Source organism: Anomaloglossus baeobatrachus, chromosome 1 (genome assembly GCF_048569485.1).
Source record: "Anomaloglossus baeobatrachus isolate aAnoBae1 chromosome 1, aAnoBae1.hap1, whole genome shotgun sequence".
Classification (NCBI taxonomy): domain Eukaryota; kingdom Metazoa; phylum Chordata; class Amphibia; order Anura; family Aromobatidae; genus Anomaloglossus; species Anomaloglossus baeobatrachus.
In genome coordinates this window covers 451,169,917-451,197,454 of record NC_134353.1, presented here as the reverse complement: position 1 = coordinate 451,197,454, position 27,538 = coordinate 451,169,917, and the positions used below count along the sequence as shown (strand labels likewise).

The 27,538-nt window shown below is 52.5% G+C and overlaps 1 protein-coding gene across 1 annotated transcript in view; it reads right to left on the bottom strand.

The window, feature by feature from the left end:
• The window catches only part of NDUFS7 (NADH:ubiquinone oxidoreductase core subunit S7), a 75,111-nt gene extending 70,458 nt beyond the window's left edge, over nt 1-4,653 (bottom strand). The window contains exons 1-4 of the mRNA XM_075337887.1: nt 4,516-4,653; nt 3,056-3,092; nt 2,916-2,984; nt 26-143 (exon numbers count right to left, since the gene is read on the bottom strand). Of these exons, the coding sequence (XP_075194002.1) occupies nt 26-143; nt 2,916-2,984; nt 3,056-3,092; nt 4,516-4,531 (240 nt within the window). The 5' untranslated portion in view covers nt 4,532-4,653. The remainder of the gene's footprint in view (nt 1-25; nt 144-2,915; nt 2,985-3,055; nt 3,093-4,515) is intronic.
• Nucleotides 4,654-27,538: the final 22,885 nt, after the last annotated feature.

Below are 27,538 nucleotides of genomic sequence, written 5' to 3'. Positions count from 1 at the left end.
GCCAAGTTATATTAGAAAAACTTACCCTTCTTGCCCAATTCACCAGATCATCAAGCTTTGTGACTACAAACTCTCCTTTGCCGCTTACTGCAGATGGTTTCGCTGCACTGACAGCACTACTCGTCTGTCTGACAGGTAAAGAGCTGAAACAAGACAACTGATCAGATTATTCTGCATAAGGCTGGGGTCACTCAAGCGTATAGAAAAATCAGTCCATTCTCATCCAGAAAAGTAGGACGATTTTTTTTTCCTGACTACTGAGATTTGACTACTGTACTGTGCTAGTTTCCCACCCTACAGAATTGTAACGAATCTTTAAAAAAAAACAAAAAAAAACAAACGGATGCACACTGTCCGTATGGTGTCCGATTTTTTTCCTCGCATAGTAATGAATTCAGGATCAAATGCTGTGGGGATTTTTTAATGGCAAGTACAGCTGAGAAAAAAAAAAAACAAAAAACCACAAACAAATACCGCAGATCTAGCTTACTTTAGTGAACATGAGCCCGAGTGCGATACCTCTATCAGATTGCACTTTTCCTCTTATACAGAGAAGAGGTTCTTCAATACAGTGATGCATTAAACGCAAAGAGGGGAGCCAGCACTGCTCATGAATGGCATGCAACAATGAAAAAATAAAGTGTAAAATTCACAAATTCATTCCTACTGTAACAATTCAATGAGATTTTTTGCAAATTATTGATCAATGATTTGAGCCCCCCTGCCCCATCATGGCAAATCTCTATAGGGGGGTCCATACACTATGTTATAAATCAATATCGTACCATAAGGTCTCATATATTTACTTGAACAGGACCATTTAAGAACACCACTTACCCGGGGAATGTCAGAACCGCTCCCATGCTGCAAGGACTTGTGGTGTTCTTATATGGTCCTGTTCAAGTCATTATATGAGACCTTATGGTACGATAATAATCACATAGTGCAGGGACCCCCCTATAGAGATTTGCCGTGACGGGGCAGGGGGGCTCAAATCATTGATCAATAATTTGCAAAAAATCTCATTGAATTGTTACAATATGAATGAATTTGTGAATTTTACACTTTATTTTTTCATAGTTGCATGCCATTCATGAGCAGTGCTGACTCCCCTCTTCTTAGTGATGCATTAAAGACATGTGTCTGGATGGTTCTCTGGCACTTAAAAAGGAGTTATCCGGCTTAATTGGGTTTTTTTCCCATTTCACTATTGGGCTACTTTGGGGCAGGTAAGTAGATAGTAACTACCTACCTGCCCTGCTGTCAGCCCCTCTCCCCAGCTCAGAGCGGTCACGTGACCACTCCTGCCGTGATTTTGCAGCTTCCTGTGATGTCACAACGACAAGTGCAGGAGCTCATGTCCTGCCTTGTAGACGGGCATCACAGTCGGCGTCATTTAGACGCCCTGCTGGGTAGGTACAGTGCGTGGAGTCCCCGACCCCCCTCCTCCGCACCCTCTCCACACTCCGTACTCTACCCTTCCACTGCTGTGGGCTGGGGGGGGGGAAGCCTGGCAGCAGCTACCGCAGGGGTCGCCGCCAGCACTGGGCCCCTTGCTCAGGATCACACGTTCAAAGGCATCGGCGGCGCAGAGGCCGGTGTGTGTGTGTGTGTGTGTGTGTGTGTGTGTGTGTGTGTGTGTGTGTGTGTGTGTGTGTGTGTGTGGGCACCACAGAGGCCGGTGTGGGGCTGTTATTTCCAATGCTAAACTGATAACAGGTCAGTGCTGGCCGGAATACGGACAGCCAATGAATGTGCAGAGGGCAGGGCTGGATAGTGAGGCCAGGTGGTGCCAGATCTGATTGTGAGGTTTAGCACAGGAAGTGATCATGTTTGGTTGAGCTGAATGTAAACAAAGTGTGTGCAGAGAAGAAAGTGATAATTCAAGTGGAACAAAAGTTAGAAAACAAAACAAAATGTAGGGTGTTTTATATGACAACACAGCACAGATAAACTCAACATTTTTTTTGTAAGCTAATGTTGGACAACTCCTTTAATGGTCAGTTTGAGTTCTTGGGTATACGGGTTATAAAGAGATAGGCAGCACTCAACCCATTTTAATAATAATGGAAAGTGCCAGAGATGTGCAATAACCTGCATAAAAACTTTTCCATCAGGATGACCCCGACTATATTAAAGTATCGGGACATCATAAATGGAGAGACCTCACAAGTGTGCCAGAATAGAGGGTTGGTCTGATGGACCAAAATATCCATGTATTACACAGCCATTCATAAGGCATATGTGCCAGGCCACAGCAATAGCAGCTAATCGTTGGAGATGAGAGAAGCTGAATAAGCTGATCATAGTGTAGAGGTTGTCTTCAGTGGCACGCTTGGCTAAGGCTGAGTATTTTCTCTGGTGCAACTCACTTAGCTCAATACCACGCACAGCCCACTGTCAGGAGTGCCGCTTCTCAAAATCAAAACATTTTCCTAAAATCAGTACAGCAAACGGTCATGGAGATCACTGGTTGGCATTGGAAGTCCCTGGCAGGGACCTGGGAATTATCAGAGTCTGAATAGCAGGGGATTGGCAAGATGAGCGGGATATTTGTTTGAGCATTCTAAGTTGTTTCCAGAATTGTATGTGATGGTTGGAAAACTCCTTTAGCATAACTAATACAGGGCCCTGAGCTTCACAATCTCCTTACTGATGGGTCCTCACTATGGGCAGCCCTCCGCCCCCCTCCATACCACAGCCCGCTGGGCAGCCCTCCGCCCCCCTCCATACCACAGCCCGCTGGGCAGCCCTCCGCCCCCCTCCATACCACAGCCCGCTGGGCAGCCCTCCGCCCCCCTCCATACCACAGCCCGCTGGGCAGCCCTCCGACCCCCTCCATACCACAGCCCGCTAGGCAGCCCTCCGCCACCCTCCCCACCACAGCCTGCTGGTTGCAACTAAATGTACATTACCTGCTGCTATTGGCACTGTCGCAGGAAGCCTGCCAGACACGAGTATGGAGGGCTGCAGTAGGCACAGGTCTGCAGAAGGAGTGAGAATATTAGGATAGACTATACATTCATAGGAGGGAATAGACAACCGTATAACTTACCGTGTAGCCTGCAGCCAGAGGCGAGAAAGCCTAGGACCTATAGAAAAGAAGAGTGATTACTATAATACAGCAGCGCACGCCATGTATCTGGGGCCAGGGTGCGCACCACCACAGCGCACGCCATGTATCTGGGGCCAGGGTGCGCACCACCACAGCGCACGCCATGTATCTGGGGCCAGGGTGCGCACCACCACAGCGCACGCCATGTATCTGGGGCCAGGGTGCGCACCACCACAGCGCACGCCATGTATCTGGGGCCAGGGTGCGCACCACCACAGCGCACGCCATGTATCTGGGGCCAGGGTGCGCACCACCACAGCGCACGCCATGTATCTGGGGCCAGGGTGCGCACCACCACAGCGCACGCCATGTATCTGGGGCCAGGGTGCGCACCACCACAGCGCACGCCATGTATCTGGGGCCAGGGTGCGCACCACCACAGCGCACGCCATGTATCTGGGGCCAGGGTGCGCACCACCACAGCGCACGCCATGTATCTGGGGCCAGGGTGCGCACCACCACAGCGCACGCCATGTATCTGCGGTCAGTGTGCGCACCACCACAGCGCACGCCATGTATCTGCGGTCAGTGTGCGCACCACCACAGCGCACGCCATGTATCTGGGGCCAGGGTGCGCACCACCACAGCGCACGCCATGTATCTGGGGCCAGGGTGCGCACCACCACAGCGCACGCCATGTATCTGGGGCCAGGGTGCGCACCACCACAGCGCACGCCATGTATCTGGGGCCAGGGTGCGCACCACCACAGCGCACGCCATGTATCTGGGGCCAGGGTGCGCACCACCACAGCGCACGCCATGTATCTGGGGCCAGGGTGCGCACCACCACAGCGCACGCCATGTATCTGGGGCCAGGGTGCGCACCACCACAGCGCACGCCATGTATCTGCGGTCAGTGTGCGCACCACCACAGCGCACGCCATGTATCTGGGGCCAGGGTGCGCACCACCACAGCGCACGCCATGTATCTGGGGCCAGGGTGCGCACCACCACAGCGCACGCCATGTATCTGGGGCCAGGGTGCGCACCACCACAGCGCACGCCATGTATCTGCGGTCAGTGTGCGCACCACCACAGCGCACGCCATGTATCTGGGGCCAGGGTGCGCACCACCACAGCGCACGCCATGTATCTGGGGCCAGGGTGCGCACCACCACAGCGCACGCCATGTATCTGGGGCCAGGGTGCGCACCACCACGGCGCACGCCATGTATCTGGGGCCAGGGTGCGCACCACCACAGCGCACGCCATGTATCTGGGGCCAGGGTGCGCACCACCACGGCACACGCCATGTATCTGGGGCCAGGGTGTGCACCACCACAGCGCACGCCATGTATCTGGGGCCAGGGTGTGCATGCTCAGCGCTCCCAGCGATCTGCACCACCAAAGCTCACGCCAGTGTCCTTGAAGTCAGCGAGTGTTTACGGTGACCCTCTCACCTGTCAGCGCGGCCATCTTTGCTCAGGAAGCCCCGAGAGCACTTCCGGTGAACTATAAAGTGTGGTCCGTACTGAAAATCATTCCCCGCCGAATAAAGGGTCCTACGGGTTCCGGAAGTGCTTGTCGCGTGGTTGACGCTAGAGGGTACGGGCCTCTTGCAGGTGTAACGGTTTTCAACACGCCCCCATCACATGATAGGGGGCGTTTTCAAAATGGAGTCCGACGTTTCCAGCCAGAATAATAAACATTCTTTCTCCAAGTGCACGTGGTCATGGAGTTGTTTATATTAGAAGCGGGGTCTGGGGGTGAAGCATTGCATGATTGTAGTGGACGAGAGGAAACATCGCCACGCCCACTAACGGAGTGAGTCCCTACATTCTAGGCTCAACCACTACTGAAGACTTTGGAACGTACGGGCTTATTCCAGGACCTGAATGCAGCCCGTACATTGTAGGCTCAATCGCAGAGCCGCACACTAGATATATGGCTGCTCTGTGCTTACAGGACCCATGAAGATGTCACATGGAGGGGAGGAGGCAGGGGTCACATGATCATCTTCTGTGCTGGTTGTCATTGTGCTGGATGACATGAAGTTTGTGTGTGAGGTCAGGAGGGATTTACAGTGTGGATGTAGTGGAGCAGTGTGTGTACAACGTGTGCGCAGCGGTGTGTGTACAACGTGTGCGCAGCGGTGTGTGTACAACGTGTGCGCAGCGGTGTGTGTACAACGTGTGCGCAGCGGTGTGTGTACAACGTGTGCGCAGCGGTGTGTGTACAACGTGTGCGCAGCGGTGTGTGTACAACGTGTGAGCAGCAGTGTGTACAACATGTGCGCAGCAGTGTGTGTACAACGTGTGCGCAGCAGTGTGTGTGCGCAGCGCAGCGGTGCGTGTACAACGTGTGCGCAGCGGTGCGTGTACAACGTGTGCGCAGCGGTGCGTGTACAACGTGTGCGCAGCGGTGCGTGTACAACGTGTGCGCAGCGGTGCGTGTACAACGTGTGCGCAGCAGTGTGTGTACAACTTGTACGGAGCAGTATGTACAACATGTGCGGAGTGGAGCAGTGTGTGTACAACGTGTGCAGAGCAGTGTGTGTACAACGTGTACGGAGCAGTATGTACAACATGTGTGGAGCGGAGCAGTGTTTGTAAAACGTGTGCAGAGCAGTGTGTGTACAATGTGTGCAGAGCGGAGCAGAGTGTGTGTACAACGTGTGCGGAAGGAGTGTGTTTACAATGTTTGCAGAGCGGAGGATTGTGTGTACAACGTGAGCCGAGCAGTGTGAGTACAATTTGTGCGGAGCGGTGTGCGTACAACGTGTGCGGAGCGGTGTGCGTACAACGTGTGCGGAGCGGTGTGCGTACAACGTGTGCGGAGCGGTGTGCGTACAACGTATGCGGAGCGGTGTGTGTACAACGTGTGCGTAGCGGAGCAATGTGTGTACAACGTGTGCTGAGCGGAGCAGTGTGTGTATAACGTGTGCTGAGCGGAGCAATATGTGTACAACGTGTGCGGAGCAGTGTGTGTACAACGTGTGCGGAGTAGTGTGTGTACAACATGTGAGGAGCGGAGCAGTGTGTGTACGTGTGCGAATTGGAGCAATGTGTGTACAACATTGGAGCAGTGTGTGTACAACGTGTGCGGAGCGGAGCAGTGTGTGTACAACGTGAGACTGCCGAGACCCACCCACCGGTTCCCCCTCCCCACCGCGCAATGAATGAGACCACACATGTAATATCTTTCTTTTGTACTTTATTGAAGGTATCCACGTAACACCATTCAATGTTGATATAAAAGGGGGTTGCTTGATATTTTGGCCACAGCTTTAACCACAGGCACAAATCCGCCTTAAACCTAAGGGAGGAGGCCCGATGCCTACGGCCGTCCGTGGTGGTTGGCTCTCACCAAATCCCTCTTCCACCGGCCACGGAGTGGCGAAGGCCCAAGCCTGAGCTGCGACCCCTACACAGGGCCCTTATGGCCTGTTCGACCCCGTCCTGAATGTCCGACAGGAAAATATCTAGGCCTATATCATTGAGGCTAAAACCATCCTCTAACACCAATCGGCTGATCTCTGATTCCAACATCTCGTGTCCCAGCACTATACCTCTTCCTGCCGCTACAAATTTGGCGATCCGCATATTAACGTGCCGCCTTGACCGTTCCACAGCTACTATATTCCTTGCCCCTGTCCAACTCAATCTCGGCAATATACTGGACCATACTTCAACTACGTTGCTAAAGAAACCGCTGAACCTATCCAGGTCCGCTTGCATGACTGTAAGCAGGTCCTGGATCCTTACGTTTACTAGGTTGTTTCCACCCACGTGAATGACCAGCATTGCTGGGCCCGTGGCTATTCTTGATATGCTCACTACCTCGGGCAGGACCTGTGTCCAGGCCATGCCCCGAACTCCTCTCCAGTGGAACTTGAGGTGACGAAATCCTAGCATGCTTCCACCCGGTCTCGACTCGGCCAACCGTGCTGCCCAGAGTATGTGGGAGTGACCTACAATCCAGATGCTAGGTCTCGACGGATCTAGGAAGAAAACTGTTAGCTACTGTATGCAGCATTTTTTATCATAGTGTCAGCAACCATCATTCTATTAGTGTTTTCATATCTTTGTTGGTGTTTGGATAACTGAAATGAGTGGGGATTTTTTTTTTTGTTTTTGTGTGTGTACTATGACGTGATAAACAGTGCACACCTGGTGGCGGGGAACTACGGGACTGAACGGTTAAATATGATTAGTTATCTGAGGGATGGGGAAAAGGTATAGCAACGACCGAGGTCGGTTCAAGGGTAAACTTTGTGGTTAAACTTGGCGGTTGGTAGGGATCAGGGTTAAATTAGGTCTGGCCTGATATAGCGGAGGAAATAGTCTGATTTCCAACACCCTATCCAATGTATCTCTTCGTTCGAGAAGCCGGCCCTTGCTGCCTCGGTTGCTGCGCCTATGCGGAAGGAATGCGTGCTATAATCCCCTGGCTGTAAGCCCAGTCTGGAAAGTGACATTTTGAGCAAGACCGAAAACTGCGTTGCCGTGAGTGGGGATTCATCCGCATGCTCTAAAAAGAATTTGTTGGGAACCGAGACTCTAAATAACGCTGCAAGATAAGGATGGGACAGAGGGGGCCGGGAAACGGGAAAATAGGGAACCAAACTCCTCGACCGAGCTGATCAGTTTTGGAGCGCCTTATGTGAACCCGTACTCCACCATTGCAAATTATAACGTTGTCGCGGAGCAGACCACTGGGACGAACTAAGGATCTGCTGACTAATTTGCTGATTCTCAAAGCCCCGAAGAATGCGAGCGAGAAGGCAGCCGAGAACAAGAGGACCTCGCTGTCATTGGTGCATACGTCGCCTAGCTGGTTTATTATGCCTGAAAGGATGGCAAATGAAATGGGCCTCCTGCTTTCGGTGCACCGACGCTTCCGCTTCCAGCCTTTAACGGCCTGCGTGAACAGAAAGGCCTTGGTGACATCGAGCCATCTGCGAACCCGGAAGTGAAAGGCTATGCCTGCGAGCCGCTGCTGCGCTACTGTACCCGACACACCCATAGTATGTAAATGCGCAATATACCGAGCAACGGAATTGCTGAGAAAAACAGCGGACACCTGGCTAGGCAGCGGTTGAGCTATATAGAACCATTCGTCCCAAACCTTACCATACGAACGCCACGTTGATGGAGCTAGGGATGCCTGGACCAAAGGCATCAGCTGTTCTCTGGGACCGTCCAGAGGAACTGTGGACACTTCTGGCCAATGCTGTCCGACTCTGGGTGTAATACTCGAAACTTCTGAAATTCAAAATGCGATAAGGCATCAGCAATAGTGTTATCGATCCCTGGCACGTGACGTGCCCTGAACCAGATGTTATGCTAGAGGCACTTGAGAACTAAATAGCGCAGTAAGCTGATCACTGACGGTGAGGAAGATGCCAGGTGGTTAATGGCGTGGACGACACTTATGTTGTCCATCCAGAAGCAGATTTGTTTGTTCGCCAGCTGTTCTGCCCAAAGAGCCGTAGCTACTATTATAGGGAACAGCTCGAGTAAAGTGATGTTTTTTGTCCAGCCTTACAGGTGCTATATGTTGGGCCAGCGACTAGGGCACCAATTGGGACCAAGGAAAACTCTGAATCCGGTGGACCCGGCAGCATCCGAAAATAGAGATATGTCTGAGCTGGAAACTTTCTTTTCCTGGAAACACATGCGTCCATTGTAAGTGGCTAGAAAAGACCTCCATACACCCAGGTCCTCACGTAGAGCGCTGGTGATGCGAATCCTGTGATGGGAGGCAGCTATGCCCCTAGTGGCCAGGCAGAGCCTCCGGGAAAAGACCCTTCCCATGGGCATGACTTTATAGACGAAGGTAGACACAATGTGGATGGGGAAGTCGGGCTTAATGCTGCGCTAAAAAACCACAATTCGAGGAGATGTGATAGATTCCTTTCTTTATTTTCACAGGTGAAACCGTTTCAAAGGCATCTCCGCCTTCTTCTTCAGGACAAAGAAAGAACAGCATCATTCTTTGTCCTGAAGAAGAAGGCGTAGATGCCTTTGAAATGGTTTGACCTGTGAAAATAAAGAAAGGAATCTATTAAATCTCCTGGAATTGTGGTTTTTTAGCGCAGCATTAAGCCCGACTTCCCCATCCACATTGTGTCTACCATTGCAACATCGGGGCTGCGGCTGACCACTTCATGCAACAATTTGCTCTATGCCTACAAAGGAGTTGTGCCTGTCACAACTGTAACAGGTGAGTACCTGTCTTACCCTTTATACCCACCTGTCTATCGGATAAGACCCTATTTGCGCTTCTCTTCCACAGCTTTGCTTTATAGGCGAAGGCGAGCAAGCCTAATAGAGATTGCATTTGTGCCAGGGTTACCTTGCGAACCGCGCAGAACCCGTCAATGAGCGATGTGGTTTTTTTGGACCTTTTCAAGTGCTAACCGAAACATCATGTTAATTGAGTCTATTTCGATACCCAAAAAGGAAAGGCAGGTCATAGGGCCAACTGTTTTTTCGACTGACAGCGGAACCCCAAACTTGTCCGCTATGACCTGGAAAGATTTTAACGCGGTTGAGCATGCTCCAGAGTTGGCGGGGCCAACGAACAGGAAATCATCCAGATAATGGGTGACCGATGTATTTTTTGCTACGTCCTTATCTACCCATTCCAGGAAAGAGCTGAAGAGCTCGAAGTGAGAGCAGGATATGGAGCAACCCATGGGAAGACACATGTCATAAAATAATTTTTTGTTGACATTGCCACCACCTGCTAGGGTGCTATCGGGGTGCACTGGTAGCAGGCGAAAGGCGGATGCCTTTTTGCCATTAGTGCTCCTTGACCCGCTTTTCGCACAAGTGCGACCGCTTTGCTAAAAGACACGTAGGAAACTGCTGAGTCCTCTGCGGGGATGCCGTCATTCACTGACCTCCCAGCCGGGAAGGACAAGTGGTGTATGAGGCGAAATTGACCCTTTTCTTTCTTAGGCACTATCCCTAGGGGTGAAACACGAAGGTTTGAGAATGGTAAATCTGCAAATAAGCCTGCTACATGGCCTAGCGACACTTTCTTCAGTAGTTTGTTCTCCAGGACCTGTATGAGGTCCCGGGCAGATTTTAGGTTGGGGGCGAAGGTTGGTTCTGAGGAAAAAACAAAAGGGATAAAGAAGCCGTGGTTGAAACTATCCCTGATGGTGTCGGCCGCAGCCTTATTGGGATAACGTTCTAGCCATGGCTCCATCTCGTGCACGTTCACTGGAGTCTTTGGGACTTGGTGATGCATTTTTAGTGTGATGCCTGGCTGGTTGCTTGTCGCATTTGGAGGAGGTGTGATTGCCCCCGCACGAAGAACATTCGTGTTTGTATTTGCAGAGTCCTTGAAATCTGCAATGGCCTTCGTTGAAGAGCCAGCAGCAACCTGGTCTGCGGACATTTGCAGCTCCTGGTGTAGCGTGGTGGGAGGAAAAGTATGGTGGGCCTGGAAAGGACTGGTGGGACTTTTGCGCCATCATAAGTCTGAGGCACGAATCGGTGGCCTTAACGCCCCAACCCAGTTGGGGTTGGAGTGCAAAGTGTCTCCTGAATTCTTCCACCACGCAGAACCCCCATGGGTTCTATAGGAGTTGCAAATGGTGTCTCAGTACGTGAAGAGTTCTGAGCAGCGTTCGGGGTGCTTCTGACCCATCATGCACCCCAGAAAGCCTGCAACCAATTATTTATGGTCTTGGCTACAGTGGTTTTTTTAGCGAATTGGCGGTCATTGGCCGGTGTCGTAGGTTGGTCATCTGGTGACGCAATCTGGGGTCGTTGTTCAGGTAGTGGTTGCGGTGGGTAGAAGACCTTTCGCCTGGAGGGCCACTTAGTGAGCGGCTGCGGCGAGAGTCGGATGAAGTAGTGCTGGATGGTGTGTGGTATCTCCTGCGGGATGACCTCTTGCTGCTGTTGGATGAACCTTGGATTTCTCGCTGTTCTAGTGGTAGGTGGGAACATGGGGGTGTCAGAGGTAATGATGGGTCCTCCTCTCCATGGTACTCCATGTTCTTGTTAGAGTTCGCTTGGGAAAGGTGCCCAACGTAGTCCCTGCATTGCTGGTGCGAGTCTGTGTGTGCTGAACCCTCTACTGACGAGCTTCTGGTTTCGGATGCTCCCATAGTGTGGCCTGGCTGCTGCTGTGCGTTAAAGGGACAGTGGAGACTGTTACTTCGAGGGTGAGTGGTAGGCTTCTGCAGGTCACAATGTTCGCTCTGGTATGTATGCGAACGCTGGGCGGGAAGTGACGATGTAAAGCGTGTGTTTTTATTACTCTGTTTCCCTTTTAAATTTCGCGCTTTTTGCGGATCTGACGTCACTTCTGGTCTGAGATCCGAAAACCGGAAGTGACGTATAGTCACATGGTCGCCGCGTCACAGGAAGTGACGCGGCTGCCATGGGTACCGGATGTGACATAGCCTCCACATGCAACAGTGAGTCACATGGGGGCCGCGTCATCCGGGGGGGACACACCATGCCTGCTGTGCGAAGGGGGAGGTGCGCAGCATGGCGACCGTGCTGCCAGGGGAGCTGGGGGTTCGAGAGCCGGGGGTGAGAGTGGACCGGACCTTCTGGACCGGCCCGCCCTGTGCCTGGGATATGTCGTGGGGCTTAAACGCTGCGGTGGACGGGAGGGTCTGGAAGACCTGCAGCCACCACTGCTGGGAACCGGCAGGAGGGAGATGGTGCCCACAAGGAAGGCAAGCCATTTGGCTCCCCCCCCCGTTCGATCCTTTCTCTTACCGCTGCTTCCAGGGGGTCCATCGCTGATGTTCACCCTGAGGGCAGATTGTGGTAAGAGGAAGGAGGGACTCCGAAGGCTGCTTATATGACCTGGAGGAGGTCCCAGCAAGGAAGGGGGGCATTGCACAGTGGGGAGGGGGGAGAGGTGACTGTGTGAGGACATAGCGAGGGGCTCAGCAGTCAGGGGCAGCGGCATCAGTCGCAGTGCCCTGCAGCGGAGCAGTGTGTGTACAACGTGTGCGGAGCAGTGTGTGTACAAGGTGTGCAGAGCGGAGCAGTGTGTGTACAATGTGTGCGGAGCAGAGCAGTGTGTGTACAACGAGTGCGGAGCAGTGTGTGTACAAGGTGTGCTGAGCGGAGCAGTGTGTGTATAATGTGTGCGGAGCAGTGTGTGTACAAGGTGTGCAGAGCGGAGCAGTTTGTGTACAACGTGTGCGGAGCGGAGCAGTGTGTGTACAACGTGTGTGGAGCAGTGTGTGTACAACGTGTGCTGAGCGGAGCAGTGTGTGTACAACGTGTGCTGAGCGGAGCAGTGTGGGTACAACGTGTGCTGAGTGGAGCAGTGTGTGTACAACGTGTGCCGAGCAGTGTGTGTACACCATGTGCGGAGCAGTGTGTGTACAACTTGTACTGAGCGGAGCAGTGTGTGTACAACGTGTGCGGAGCAGTGTGTGTACAACGTGTGCGGAGCAGTGTGTGTACAACATGTGCGGAGCAGTGTGTGTACAACGTGTGCGGAGCAGTGTGTGTACAACATGTGCGGAGCGGAACAGTGTGTGTACGTGTGCGAAGTGGAGCAATGTGTATATAACGTTGTGCGGAGCAGTGTGTGTACAACGTGTGCGGAGCGGAGCAGTGTGTGTACAACGTGAGCAGAGCAGTGTGTACAACGTGTGCGGAGCAGTGTGCGTACAAGGTGTGCAGAGCGGAGCAGTGTGTGTACAAGGTGTGCAAAGCGGAGCAGTGTGTGTACAACGTGTGCGGAGTGGTGTGTACAACGTGTGCGGAGCGGAGCAGTGTTGTTTCAGCATATGACAAGAGCTTTTAAGTGTGAGCTATGTCATCAAACAGTAAATAAAACCCACTGGGAATTAGAAAAAGTTGAGCAGTTTCCCATAAATGTACCGCCCCGCGGGCTCGGCTGCGACTGCCGAGCTGCTCGGATCCGTGCTCGCACTGCGGGTGGTGGCTTTTAACGTTGCAAACATTTTTAATAACAACGGGTCCATGTCCTTCCGCTTTCCCACCCAAGCAACCTAGCCTTGATGCTGCCCCTAAGAAGTGGGCAGCACCCCTTTTCCCCAGTCCGGATCAGGAACTTGGCCAGGCAACCCAAGCGGGAACGGGTACAGTGTTTCGCACCCGGCAGTCACTCAGAGGCCCCACGTCCAGGGGACCCCTGGCCCGGAGGATAGTCACCGGTTCTTTTGGTGACCGGACCCCAGCCTGCTCTGCTGCGGGTCCTCCCTCCAACCAGCATCTCCGGAGACCGGCAGTTGCGGGAAGGGCAATAAGGGCACTATTTACAAGCCCAAAAGTTTTTGGGTGGCTTGCTAGTTCTCAGCCATGTTCATGATTTCTCATGTTACAAAAGGGGCAACAAAAGTCCCAACAGGGCCGGGCGCTTCAGTAGCTGGTCCGCTACCATCAACATAGGTCCCAATGGGGACTTGCAGGTGGGTCCCAACGGGGACTTTAACTTTCTTGATTATCTTCTTGGGGGCGAGGGATTTCATCCTCTGAGGCAGACTCCACCTCGCCCTCGTACAATTCCAGCACACAACAGGCGCGGCGGGAGAGGGCCGCCCGGTACCCGTTCCCACCATTCCACGGGATGTACGTGGCCTCCATGTCGATCAGGCCGGGGGTCTCCTCTTCTTCCGAAACCAGCTCCGTATCGGGCCCCGAGTCACTGCTATCCAACTCTTCAGGACTGGCGACGGGGCCCCGCGGGCCGGGTTCTGCCCCTATCTCAGCTGCGGGCCGGTCACCGCCAGCTGTCGTTCCGGGGGCCGCAGCCGGTACCTTCGGGTCGGCCGCTCCTTCAGCTTTCGCGGGCGCTGTTACGCCCTCTTCCGGGCCAACGATTTCAGGGGTATCTGGATCCTCTCGAGCCAGGGCCTCGGACTCCGCCGCCGGTGGAGATGGCAGCGGGCCGGACGGGGAAGCAACGGTGGCCAGCACGGGCAACGGGGAAGACCATACAGGGGCTAGGGGCAGACCGGGTCCCTCAGCCGCAGCGGCCGGTCCCTCGAGGACATAGGGGCATGGGTCACGTACCCGCTCTGCAAGAATGGTCTCCACCTCGTACAACCGCGCAACCGTCACCAGCTCCTCCACCTCGGCTGTCCATCGATCCATCAGGAGGCGCATTTCAGCTTGGTTGCGGCGACACAGTAGCATCGTCTGGACCTCCAGCCACGCCGATGTTCCGGGCGCGGGCTCTGGGAATTCGGGCCTCTCAGACGGGGTGGACATGTTGTATGCTCAGGTTCCAGGAACAAGACGGATGGTGGGGTCCTGGCGTCCCTGCCCTTCATCCATGCCGTCACATGGCAAACAGTCCTCACCCGTCCCCCTTGGTCTTTTCCGAGCACTTCACTTGGTTTTTGCTCCGCTCCGCTCTCGGGAGTCGGGGCCTCGCTTTCGCGCCTTTTCTGCTCAGGGAAGACGACTCAGGCAGGAACTCTTCCCGCCAAAGATGGCGGATTCTCAAATTTTTCAGCAGGACGCCGCTGATGGGGACTTCAAGGCGCACTTCCACTGGTAAGTGGACTGGTTCAATCCTGCTCGTGACACCAGAGGAGTCGATGTGTACTGCCCCGCGGGCTCGGCTGCGACCGCTGAGCCGCTCGGATCCGTGCTTGCACTGCGGGTGGTGGCTCGAGCCTCTCACGGACCCGGGGGTCACGTCGCTCTGCAAGGGAGTTGGCGCTACACACGGGGATTCGGGTGTTTGGTTTGAAGTAATAGTTTGTGACGCCACCCACGGGTTGTGGTGATTGTAGACACCCAGGTGCAGGGTGTAGTGTTGCGGTGCAGCGCGGCGCGGTGCCGGATGGCACTGGTGTACTCACTCTGACACAAGACACTGGAGTCACTGGTAAACCAAACGGAGTGATGAACGGGGCCCGCAGCCGGCTGCAGCTTTTCCCAGATTAGGTTGGTAATGTCCGCCTTTCTCCTGCACCTCTGTGTGTGAATCTTGACTCCTGTGCCTAGGCACCGGTAGTCCGCTCCCTGACGTGTATCTGTCGTAGGAGCCCATTTGCCCGCAGACGCTGGCCCTTTGGATCTCTTGCCCTTGGCGGTGGCACTTATCCGGAATGGTTGGGCTGTTGCCTTCAATCAGGACTTAGGTGGGAATGAACCCCTGAGGTCCAGACCGCAATCAGTTAATTCAACTATGGTGGTGGCTTCTAGCCTAGTTCAGGGTCTGAGTACCCTGCCTGGTGCTCCGGTATCCAGTTGGCTCCCCGGTTCGGTCCTGGCGGGCCACTACCCTGTCCCGATCCCTTACGGTTCCACCGGTCGTCTTCCCGGTCTCCTGCAGGCGGCCACTACCGTCTGCCTCCTTGCCAATGGTGACTGGGCTCCAACTCAGCCACCAGAGTAGTCTTTGGCAGGCCTGAGCACAGGTCTGCTTCTGGACACAACCTCCCTCCTTCACTGTCAAAACTACTCTGTTGTCAACTTGAACTTGACTACTAGATTCCCGCCTCCAGGCCTGTGAACTCCTCAGTGGGTGGAGCCAACCACCTGGCTCCACCCCCCTGCTGTGGACATCAAACCTGGAGGGTGGTGACAATTAAGTTTGACTGATGTTACCTAACTGGGAAGGGGGTGTGTAGTGTTGTTGTGTCTACCTGGGACGACCTGGATAGTCCAGGGCGTCACATAAACACCAATCAGATTCTACATCTCATTTCACATAACAAACAAACAAACAAACAACAATATGGTTGCTATGGACGACCATTTCAAATTTTATTTACATTATCTTTGTCTTCTCTGTTGCACTGAAAATATTGTAAGAAGAAACAAGTGAAACAGGTTTGTGCTATCCAGATCCGACCTCTGGTCTAGGTCTTTGTTGCAGCAGGACTTCACTTCAGTGGCCAGTATCTTCAGCATGGCATTTCTTGCCCACCTTTACTGCTCCTTGGCTCAGCAATATCATGAGGCAACTCAGTTGTTTTTTAGGCCCTGCTAAGAAATCACAACCCAGCAGGGGCTAGAAAGAAAAGCAGTGTATGCACCCAGGACATGCCAGTGAGAGGATGCTATACACAGTACACCACAAAATCAAAGTCTGGACCAGAGTTCGGAACTGGACAATGCAATAGCTCATCTCTATTAAAGGGGTTGTCCTACACAGAAAGTAACATTTAAATAAAATAAGTTCCATAAAAAAAATAAAAATTCTGTGCCAAGATAATCTTATAAATGTGTCCCTAATATGTACTGTGTAATGGCTGTCTAACTGTGCATGAACATGGTCTAAATATATCACATATATCCCCTGGGCAGAGGAGGATGCATAAGACAGTACACAGATATTACAGCATGAAATCGCAAATGCCGTTTTCTGTGAGGTAAAACATTTCCCTGCCTGTTTAAATACAAGTTTCCCTCACAGAAAGAATTAGCTGCAATCCCATGCTGTAATCCCTGTATATTCTTTTGCTTCCTCTACTGTACAGACTATGAACTGGAGTAGCGTTGTGGTCAGACACGGCAATTACACAGTACGGGCACATTTATAAGATTCTCAGGACAGGAACTTTTTTTTTTTTTTTTTCTAGTTCCAAGGAACATTTTTTTTTAAACACATCCAATTGTGGAACATATTATTTCAAGATACGAAAAATATGGCACATTTAAATTTGATTATAAGACGCACTTTTCTTACCAAAAATTTGGGAGGAAAATGAGGGGTGTGTCATAAAATCTGAATGTAGCTTTCCGGGGGGTGGTGAAGAGGGGTCACAGGAGGCAGGAGCGATGCTGCGCACTGTGTTGCTTTTTGCCGGGGCTGTGGGCACTGATCTGTGCAGCGGGTGGTGTTCCTCTGCACGGCTCTGCTCTGTGCGGCATGCGGTGAGGCACAGGCCATTCTGAAGATGTCAGCGGTGAGGGTTTCAAATAATGGTGCCCAGAGTCGGTGCGTGCGCAGATAGAACTCTCGGCTCAAGCTCTCATCTGCGCATGCGCCGCATCCGACCCATTAATGTCCCAACTGCGGACTTAAGGATAATGGCACCCGGAGGTGGCACGAGTGCAGATAAGATCTCGGCTCGTCGTTAAGCCGATAACTCAATTAGCACACATGCCAACTCTGGCTGCCATTTCTTTGAAGCCCGCACCGCCAACATCTGCAGAATGGCCCATGCCTCGCTGCCTGAAGCGAGCACCAGCACAGAGCAGCGCCCGCTGCCCCAGCACAGAGATGCTGCATGCAGTGAGTATCTGGGCCCCCCTCTGCACCGCCCGCAGCATCTCTGTACTCCAGCACCACCCCTGCCTCCGGTGACACCCGCTCTACCACCACCGCTCCTCCTCCCCAGTAAGACACCACCGGTTAATAAAATAGACCCCATTTATTTATTTTTTTTAACCTTTTTTTTCTCTCTAAATTTGGGGTGCGTCTTATAAAATGAAAAATTTGGTACTTTGTTTGTGGGACACACCCTTTAATCATTCAAAATAGTTCTGCATTCATTCTTGTCTTCCATTATAAAGAAAATTATGTTTAATTCCAAAAGATAAATCTTTAATTTTATGAGCACAATGATTAATACAAGCATTGTATCAAAATAAAGAATCCACATATTCCTCCAGAAACACCATCATGAAGGTATGGAAGAAAACTCTCCACTTCATCCATGAAAAGACCTAACAAGCAATATAAATACAGTTGTGGTAACTTGTCCTGCTTCCCAGTCCATTTATACTTCTGGGCCTTCTCCTCCAGATACAAGCTAAAGAGGAAATACAGAAGTTAGTAATACAACCATGTACAACACAAACAGCAGCAAGGATTTATATACTGTGTGGAAAGTAAAACAACTGTTGTACACAACATAAAGTAGGAAAGCATTTTCTGTAGCATCTGGTCATTATTTCCATATGTAATCAAGTGGATTGTTTTATTTTAATAGGATGGGTAGAGTTTGCAATCCAGTCAAGACTGCATAGATCCACCGGTTCCCCCTCCCCGCCACGCAATGAATGAGACCACACATGGATTATCTTTTGTTTTGTACTTTATTGAAGGTATCCACATAACACCATTCAATGTCGATATCATAAAGGTGTTGTTTGTTATTTTTGCCACATCTCTATCCACAGGCACAAATCCGCCTTAAACCTCAGGGAGGAGGCCCGATGCCTACGGCTGTCCGTGGCAGATTGGCTCTCACCAAATCCTTCTTCCACCGGCTGTGACTTCCGAACTTGTAACAAAAACCTTCTTGAGGGAGGGAGGGCGGGCGATGCTCACATTGAGAGCATAGTGTGGTAAGAGGAAGGATGGATCCCGGACACAGCTTATAAGGCCTGGGGGAGGTCCCAGGAACAGTGAAGGAGGGCAGCGGGGGTCATTGCACAGCGGGGGAGGTGAATGTGGGAGGCTGTAGCAGGGGCTCAGCAGTCGGGGGCAGCAGCATCAGCCGCAGTGCCCTGCAGACTGCCGAGACCCACCCACCGATTCCCCTCCCCGCCGTGCAATGAATGAGACCACATATGGATTATCTTTTCTTTTGTACTTTATTGAAGGTATCAACGTGACACCATTCAATATTGATATAAAAGGGGGTTGCTTGTTATTTTGGCCGCAGCTCTATCCACAGGCACAAATCTGCCTTAAACCTGAGGTAGGAGGCCCGATGCCTACGGCCGTCCATAGCAGGTTGGCTCTCACCAAATCCCTCTTCCACCGGCCACGGAGTGGTGAAGGCCTAAGCCTGAGCTGCGACTCCCACACAGTGCCTTTACAGCCTGTTCGACCCCGTCCTGAATGTCTGACAGGAATATATCTAGGCCTATATCATTGAAGCTAAAACCATCCTCTAAAGCGGGCTTTACACGCTACGACATCGCTCAAGTGATCTCGTTGGGGTTACGGAATTTGTGACGCACATCCGGTTGCTTTAGCGATGTCGTTGCGTGTGACACCTATGAGCGATTTTGCATCGTCGCAAAAACGTGCAAAATCGCTCATCGGTGACATGGGGGTCCATTCTCAAATATCGTTACTGCAGCAGTAACGAAGTTGTTCCTCATTCCTGCGGCAGCACACATCGGTACGTGTGACACCGCAGGAACGAGTAAGCTCTCCTTGCCTGCCTCCCGGCCACAATGCGGAAGGAAGAAGATGGGCGAGATGTTCGTCCCGCTCATCTCCGCCCCTCCGCTTCTATTGGGCGGCGGTTCAGTGACGCTGCTGTGACGTCGCTGTGACGCTGAACGAATCGCCCACTTAGAAAGGAGGCAGTTCGCCGGTCACAGCGACGTCGCAGGGAAGGTAAGTAGTGTGACGGGTCCGGGCGATGTTGTGAGACACAGGCACAGATTTGCCCATGTCGCACAACCGATGGGGGCGGGTACGCATGCTGTCGATATCGGTACCGATACCGCAGTGTGTAAAGCGGCCTTAAAACCAATCGACTGATGTGTGACTCCAACAGCTCGTGCCCCACCATGATACCTCTTCTTGCCACTACGAATTTTGCTATCTGCATGTTAGTGTGCCGCCTTGACCGTTCCACGGCTGCTATATTCCTTGCCCCTGTCCAACTCAATCTCGGCACTATACTGGACCATACTATAACCACGTTGTTAAAGAAACCGCTGAACCTATCCAGGTCTGCTTGCATGACCGCAAGCAGTTCCTGGATCCTCACATTTACCAGGTCGTTTCCACCCGCGTGAATGACCAGCACTGCTGGGCCCGTGACTATTCTGGATATGCTCACTGCCTCAGGCAAGACCTGGACCCAGGCCAGGCCCCGAACTCCTCTCCAGTGAAACTTGAGGTGACGAAATCCTAGCACGCTTCCACCCGGTCTCGACTCGGCCCGCTGTGCTGCCCAGAATATGTGGGAGTGACCTAAGATCCAGATGCTAGGTCTCGACTGATCTAAAAGAAAAACGGTTAGCTACTGTATTCAGACTTTTTTCATCATAGTGTCAGCAACCATCATTGTATTAATGTTTTCTAAGGTTTGAAGGTGCTTAGATAACCGAAAATTATTTTTTGTGTGTGTGTAATATAAACGTTCTAAACAGCGGACCTAGTGGCGGGGAACTACCGGACTGCGTGGATAGGTATGACTAGGTATCTAAGGGATGGTGAAATGGAGTAGCAACGACCGCGGTTAGCGGGAGGGTAAACTTGGTGGTTGGAAGGGATCAGGGGGGGTTAAATTAGGTCTGGCCTGATATAGCGAAAGAAACAACAGAAAAAAGAAAGGACAGCTCCTCCAGTATGATAAGCAAAATTCTTTTCCTTTATTCCATTTGCAACGTTTCAACCTTCCGGTCTTTTTCAAGCATACAAATTAGCAATACATGCTCCATATAAATTTTAAAAAAGACCGGAAGGTTGAAACGTTGCAAATGGAATAAAGGAAAAGAATTTTGCTTATCATACTGGAGGAGCTGTCCTTTCTTTTTTCTGTTGTTGCTGCAAGTTCCAAGTGGATCCCTTGGACCGGGCGTGCACCTCCTGTTATTAGCAACATATCCACAACTTATAGGTGCTGTGAGTAACCTTTGTTACAATAGACTTGAAAAAGACCGGAAGGTTCAAACGTTGCAAATGGAATAAAGGAAAAGAATTTTGCTTATCATACCGGAGGAGCTGTCCTTTCTTTTTTCTGTTGTTGCTGCAAGTTCCAAGTGGATCCCTTGGACCGGGCGTGCCCCTCCTGTTATTAGCAACATATCCACAACTTATAGGTGCTGTGAGTAACCTTTGTTACAATAGCAGAAGAAACAGTCTGATCGCCATCGCCCTATCCGCTGTATCTCTTCATTCGTGAAGCCAGCCCTTGCTGCCTCGGTTGCCGCACCGATGCGGAAGGAGTGCGTGCCATAGTCTCCTGGCTGTAGGCCCAGGCTGGAAATTGACATTTTTGGCAATGCCGAAAACTGCATCGCCATGAGCGGGGATCCATTTGTATGCTCTAAGAAGAATTTGTTTGGATCCTGAGACTCTAAGTATCGCTGCAAGATGAGGATGGGACACAGGGGCCTGGAAAACGGGAAAATAGAGAACCAAACTCCTCTACCGAGCTGATCTGTTTTGAGCGCCTTATGCGAACCCATACTCCACCATTGCAAATTATAACATCGTCGCGGAGCAGACCACCGGGACGACCTAAGGACCTGCTAACTAATTCGCTGACCTGCAAAGCTCCGAAGAATGCGAGCGAAAAGGCGGCCGAGAACAAGCGGACCTCGCTGTCGTTAGTGCAGACGTCGCCTAGCTGGTTTATTATGCCTGAAAGGATAGCAAACGAAATGGGCCTCCTGCTTTCCGTGCACCAACGCTTTCGCTTCCAGCCTTTAACAGCCTGCGTGAACAGAAAGGCCTTGGTGATATCAGGCCATCCGCGAACCCGAAAGTGAAAAGCTATACCTGTGAGCCGCTGCTGTGCTACTGTGCACGACACGCCGCTGGTATGTAGATGCGTTATATATCGAGCAACAGAATTGCTGAGAAAGACCGCGGACACCTGGCTAGGCAGCGGTTGAGCTATATTGAACCATTCGTCCCAAGCCTTAGCATACAAACTCCACGTTGATGGAGCTTGGGATGCCTGAACCAACGGCATCAGCTGTTCTCGGGAACCGTCTAGAGCAGGGGTGGGGAACCTTTTTTCTGTCGGGGGCCATTTGGAAATTTCTACCAACCTTCGGGGGCCGCACAAAATTATCAATGTTTAAATGACCCTGCTATATTGGATGAAGCAATTAATTAACTGGGGGCATGGGGCTGGGGGCACAGACACCACACGCGGGGCTGGGGGCACAGACACCACACGCGGGGCTGGGGGCACAGACACCACACGCGGGGCTGGGGGCACAGACACCACACGCGGGGCTGGGGGCACAGACACCACACGCGGGGCTGGGGGCGAGGCACAGACATCACTGGGGGGGAGGCACAGACATCACTGGGGGGGAGGCACAGACATCACTGGGGGGGGCTGTACACACGACTGGGGGGGCTGCACACAGGACTGGGGGGGCTGCACACAGGACTGGGGGGGGCTGCACACAGGACTGGGGGGGCTGCACACAGGACTGGGGGGGGGGCTGCACACAGGACTGGGGGGGGGCTGCACACAGGACTGGGGGGGGCTGCACTCAGGACTGGGGGGGGCTGCACACAGGACTGGGGGGGGCTGCACACAGGACTGGGGGGGGGCTGCACACAGGACTGGGGGGGGGCTGCACACAGGACTGGGGGGGGGCTGCACACAGGACTGGGGGGGGGCTGCACACAGGACTGGGGGGGGCTGCACACAGGACTGGGGGGGGCTGCACACAGGACTGGGGGGGGCTGCACACAGGACTGGGGGGGGGCTGCACACAGGACTGGGCGGGGGGCTGCACACAGGACTGGGGGGGGCTGCACACAGGACTGGGGGGGGCTGCACACAGGACTGGGGGGGGCAGCACACAGGACTGGGGGGGGCAGCACACAGGACTGGGGGGGGCAGCACACAGGACTGGGGGGGCAGCACACAGGACTGGGGGGGGTGCACACAGGACTGGGGGGGGTGAACACAGGACTGGGGGGGGTGCACACAGGACTGAGGGGGGGGTGCACACAGGACTGGGGGGGGTGCACACAGGACTGAGGGGGGGGGTGCACACAGGACTGGGGGGGGTGCACACAGGACTGGGGGGGTGCACACAGGACTGGGGGGGTGCACACAGGACTGGGGGGTGCACACAGGACTGGGTGATGGGCTGCACATAGGATTATGTGGGGGTGCACACAGGACATTGGGGGGCTGCACACAGGACTGGGGGAGGGGTGCACACAGGATTGGGGGGGTGCAAACAGGACTACTGGGTGATGGGCTGCACACAGGACATTGGGGGGCTGCACACAGGACTGGGGGAGGTGTGCACACAGGATATTGGGGGCCACACTGCGCTGAGAGTTTCATGCAACTCTGGGGGAGAAGGTTTACAGAACTGGTGTGGGGAGGCACAAGCATTGGGCAGGGCGCATAGCAGCAGAGGGTCGGCGCTGGACTCACAGCAGCATTGCACTCACATCACCGGAGTGCAGGAGCCGGACACTGCATCAGAAGGAGAAGGCAGGCACTGATCTCCGGAGGGCAGGGGGCGTGCACAGAACGAGGGAAGCTGTGAGGCTGCTGTGGACCCGCCCACAATTGGCACTGGCCGACGGGAGAACACATTGCAGCACAAACAGCAATGTGTGGATTTAAAGGGCCGGCGGCAGCAAACTGCGGTGACAGCACCAGCACTGCCTCCCCCGGGAATCTGCCCGGGGGCCACATAAAAGGTCATGGCGGGCCGCATGCGGCCCGCGGGCCGGAGGTTCCCCACCCCTGGTCTAGAGGAACTGTGGACACTTCTGACCATTGGTGTCCGATTCTGGGTGCAATGCTCGAAACTTCTGAAAATCAAAACGCGATAAGGCATCAGCAATAGTGTTATCGATCCCCGGCACGTGGCTTGCCCTGAACCAGATATTATGTTTGAGACACTTAAGAACAAAGTATCGCAGCAAACTGATCACCGGCAGGGAGGAAGATGCAAGGTGGTTAATGGCGAGGACGACACTTATGTTGTCAGTCCAGAAGCGGATCCGTTTGTTTACCAGCTGTTTGGCCCAAACAGCCGTAGCTACTATTATGGGGAACAGCTCAAGTAGAGTGATGTTTTTTGTCCAGCCTGATAGGTGCCATTTGTCGGGCCAGTGACTAGCGCACCAATTGGAACCTAGGAAAACTCCAAAACCGGTGGACCCGGCAGCATCCGAGAATAGAGATATATCAGAGCTGGAAACTTCCTGTTCCTGGAAACACGTGCGCCCATTGTAAGTGGCTAGAAAGGACCTCCATACACCCAGGTCCTCACGCAGAGCTCTGGTGATGCGAATCCTGTGATGAGGGCAGCTATGCCCCTAGTGGCCAAACATAGCCTCTAGGAAAAGACCCTTCCCATCGGCATGACTCTGCATGCGAAGGCGAGCAAGCCAAAGAAAGACTGCATTTGCGCCAGGGTTACCTTGCAAACCGCGCAGAACCCGTCAATGAGTGATGAGGGTTTTTTTTTACCTTTTCCAGAGGTAACCAAAACGTCATGTTAATTGAGTCGATTTCAATTCCCAAAAATGACAAGCAGGTCACAGGACCAACTGTTTTTTTGGCTGACAGCGGAACCCCAAACTTGTCCGCTATGGCCGGGAACGACTCTAAGGCTATGTGCGCACAGTGCGTTTTTCGCGGCGTTTTTGCGCGTTTTTCGGGTGCGTTTTTGGCCTCAAAACTGCAGGACTTTGCTTCCCCAGCAAAGTCTATGAGTTTTCATTTTTGCTGTCCGCACACATCTGTTTTTTTTCAGCTGCGTTTTTGTGGTGCCACAAAAACGCAGCATGTCAATTATTCCCGCGTTTTTCACTGCGCTTTTCATCCATTGAGTGCAATGGGATGTTGAAAGACGCAATGAGAAACGCAAATAGCTGCGTTTTGGTGCGTTTTGGTGCGTTTCTAAGACCAAAAACGCAGCTATAAACGCAGGAGGTGGGTAGTAAAGTGACGAGTACAGGAAGAGGATTCCTTCTGTCAGTAAACACAGAAGCGTGAATCCTCCCGGTACCGTCACCGTCGCTTCCACCTCCCGTCCTGGGCATGTATGCTGCCGTGCGGCGCCATGTCTGGGCGGGAGGTGGAAGCGGCTGCGAAAACAAAAGTTAACAGTAGAAAAAAAAAAAAAAGTTATACTCACCTGTCTGCAGCCTCCCGGTGCCATGCCCGCTCCTATCTCCTCTCACGGTATCGCCGCTCCGGCTGTGTGCAGACGGCCGGGAAAGCTCCGATGGATGCAGGACCTGGCGATGGATCACCTGATGCAGTCACCTGACGCATCAGGTGATCGTAAGTATCGCGGTGACGCGGGCGCCCGGCCGGTATCAGCGGATGCGTCAGGAAACTTCATCCCTGATTACCGGCAGCTGCTGCAGCGATCGGACAGGATCAGACTCCCGCCCCATCGCTGCAGGAGCTGCCGGTAATCAGCACATAAGTGAGTATTATTTTTTTTATTTTTTTTTGCACCGATGCATCAGCTGATTGTATAATCGGCTTTTATACAATCAGCTGATGTGTGATGGGATTCAGGCACTTGATCCTGACACATCATCTGATTGCTTTGCCTTCCAGCAAACCGATCAGATGATATTGGATCCGGATTGGACGGCGCGGGACCCTTGACCCAGGATTACTGCGGAGGGGGGTTCTTTATTTCAATAAAGATGGAGTCACTAATTGTGTTGTGTTTTATTTCTAATAAAAATATTTTTCTGTGTGTTGTGTTTTTTTTTATCTTTACTAGAAATTCATGGTGGCCAATATTGGCATGACACCATGAATTTCGGGCTTAGGGCCAGCTATACAGCTAGCCCTAACCCCATTATTACCCGGCGAGCCACCCGGCATCAGGGCAGCTGGAAGAGTTGGATACAGCGCCACAAGATGGCGCTTCTATGAAAGCGCCATTTTCTGGGGTGGCTGCGGGACTGCAATTCACAGCGGGGGTGCCCAGAAAGCATGGGCACCCTGCACTGTGGATTCCAATCCCCAGCTGCCTAGTTGCACCCGGCTGGACTCAAAAATTGGGCGAAGCTCACGTCATTTTTTTTTAAATTATTTCATGAAATTCATGAAATAATTTAAAAAAAAGGGCTTCCCTATATTTTTGGTTCCCAGCCGGGTACAAATAGGCAGCTGGGGGTTGGGGGCAGCCCGTACCTGCCTGCTGTACCCGGCTAGCATACAAAAATATGGCGAAGCACACGTCATTTTTTTTGTTTGGGGGGCAAAGAAATCCTGCATACAGTCCTGGAAGGAGGATGCTGAGCCTTGTAGTTCGACAGCTGCTGTCTGCTCTCCTGCATACACTATTGGATGGAGGATGCTGAGCCTTGTAGTTTGACAGCTGCTGTCTGCTCTCCTGCATACACTATTGGATGGAGTATGCTGAGCCTTGTAGTTCTGCAGCTGTCTGCTCTTCTGCATACACTAGTGGAGAATGAAGAACACATTGAAGAAGGAAATGACATCAGACCTTTTTTTTTTTGTTCACTGATAAAAAACGCATAAGGACGCAGTGAGCAAAAATGCAGCAAAACGCAGCAAAAAAACGCACCAAATCGCGGCAAAACGCGTGTGTTTTTTGCCGCGTTTTTTCGACGCAGGTGCGTTTTTGTGCGTTTTTAGCAGCCAAAAACGCACAAAAACGCAGCGTCAAAAAAACGCAGTGTGCGCACATAGCCTAATGCGGTTGAGCATGCTCCAGAGTTGGCGGGGACAACAAACAGGAAATCATCCAGATAATGGGTGACAGATTTGATTTTTGCTACGTCCTTACCCACCCATTCTAGGAAAGAGCTGAGGAGCTCGAAGTGTGAGCAGGATATGGAGCAACCCATGGTATGGCACGTCATAAAAGAATTTCTCGTTAAGGAGGCACCCTAGTAAATGGTGACAATCGGGGTGCACTGGTAGCAGGCGAAAGGTGGACGCTATGTCTGATTTCGCCATGAGTGCTCCTTGCCCCGCTTTCTGGACAAGGGAAACTGCTTTTTCAAAAGACATGTAGGAAACCGCTAAATCCTCTGTGGGGATGCCATCATTCACTGACTTGACAGTGAAGGACAAGTGGTGCATGAGGCGAAATTCGCCCTTTTCTTTCTTGGGCACTACCCCTAGGGGTGAGACGCGAAGGTTTGAAAAAGGTATATCTACAAATGGGCCTAGCACTACTTCTTTCTATAGTTTGCTCTCCAGGACATGTGGGAGGTCCCGGGCAGATTTGAGTTGGGGGCGAAGGTTGGTTCTGAGGAGAAAACAAAGGGGATAGAGAAACCGTAAGTGAAACAGTCCCTGATTGTGCTGGCCACAGCCTTATTGGGGTAAAGTTCTAACCATGACTCCATCTCGTGCACGTTCACTGGTGTCTGTGGGACCTGGTGGTGCAGTTTTGGTGTGGTGCCAGGCTGGTTGTTTGTCGCATTTGGAGCAGGAGTGGTTGTTCTAGCACGATGAGCACTCGTGTTTGTATTTGCAGAGTCCCTGAAACCTGCAGTGGCCTTCGTTGAGGAGCCAGCAGCAACCAGGTCTGCGGACGTTTGCAGCTCCCGATGTAGCATGGTGGGAGGGAAAGAAAGGTGGCCCAGGAAAGGGTTGTTGGGCCTTTTGCACCATCATAAGTCTGAGCCATGAATTGGTGGCTTTCACGCCCCAACCCAATTGGGGTTTGAGTGCCAAATGTCTCCTGAATTCTTCATCGAACTTCCACCACGTGGAACCCCCATGGGTTTTATAGGAGTTGTAACTGGTGTCACAGTACGTGAAAAGTTCTGAGCAGCGTTCGGGATGCTTTTGACCCATCATGCACCCAAGAACGCAGAGAACCTGCAACCAATTATTTATGGTCTTGGCTACGGTCGGTAGGTTTTCTT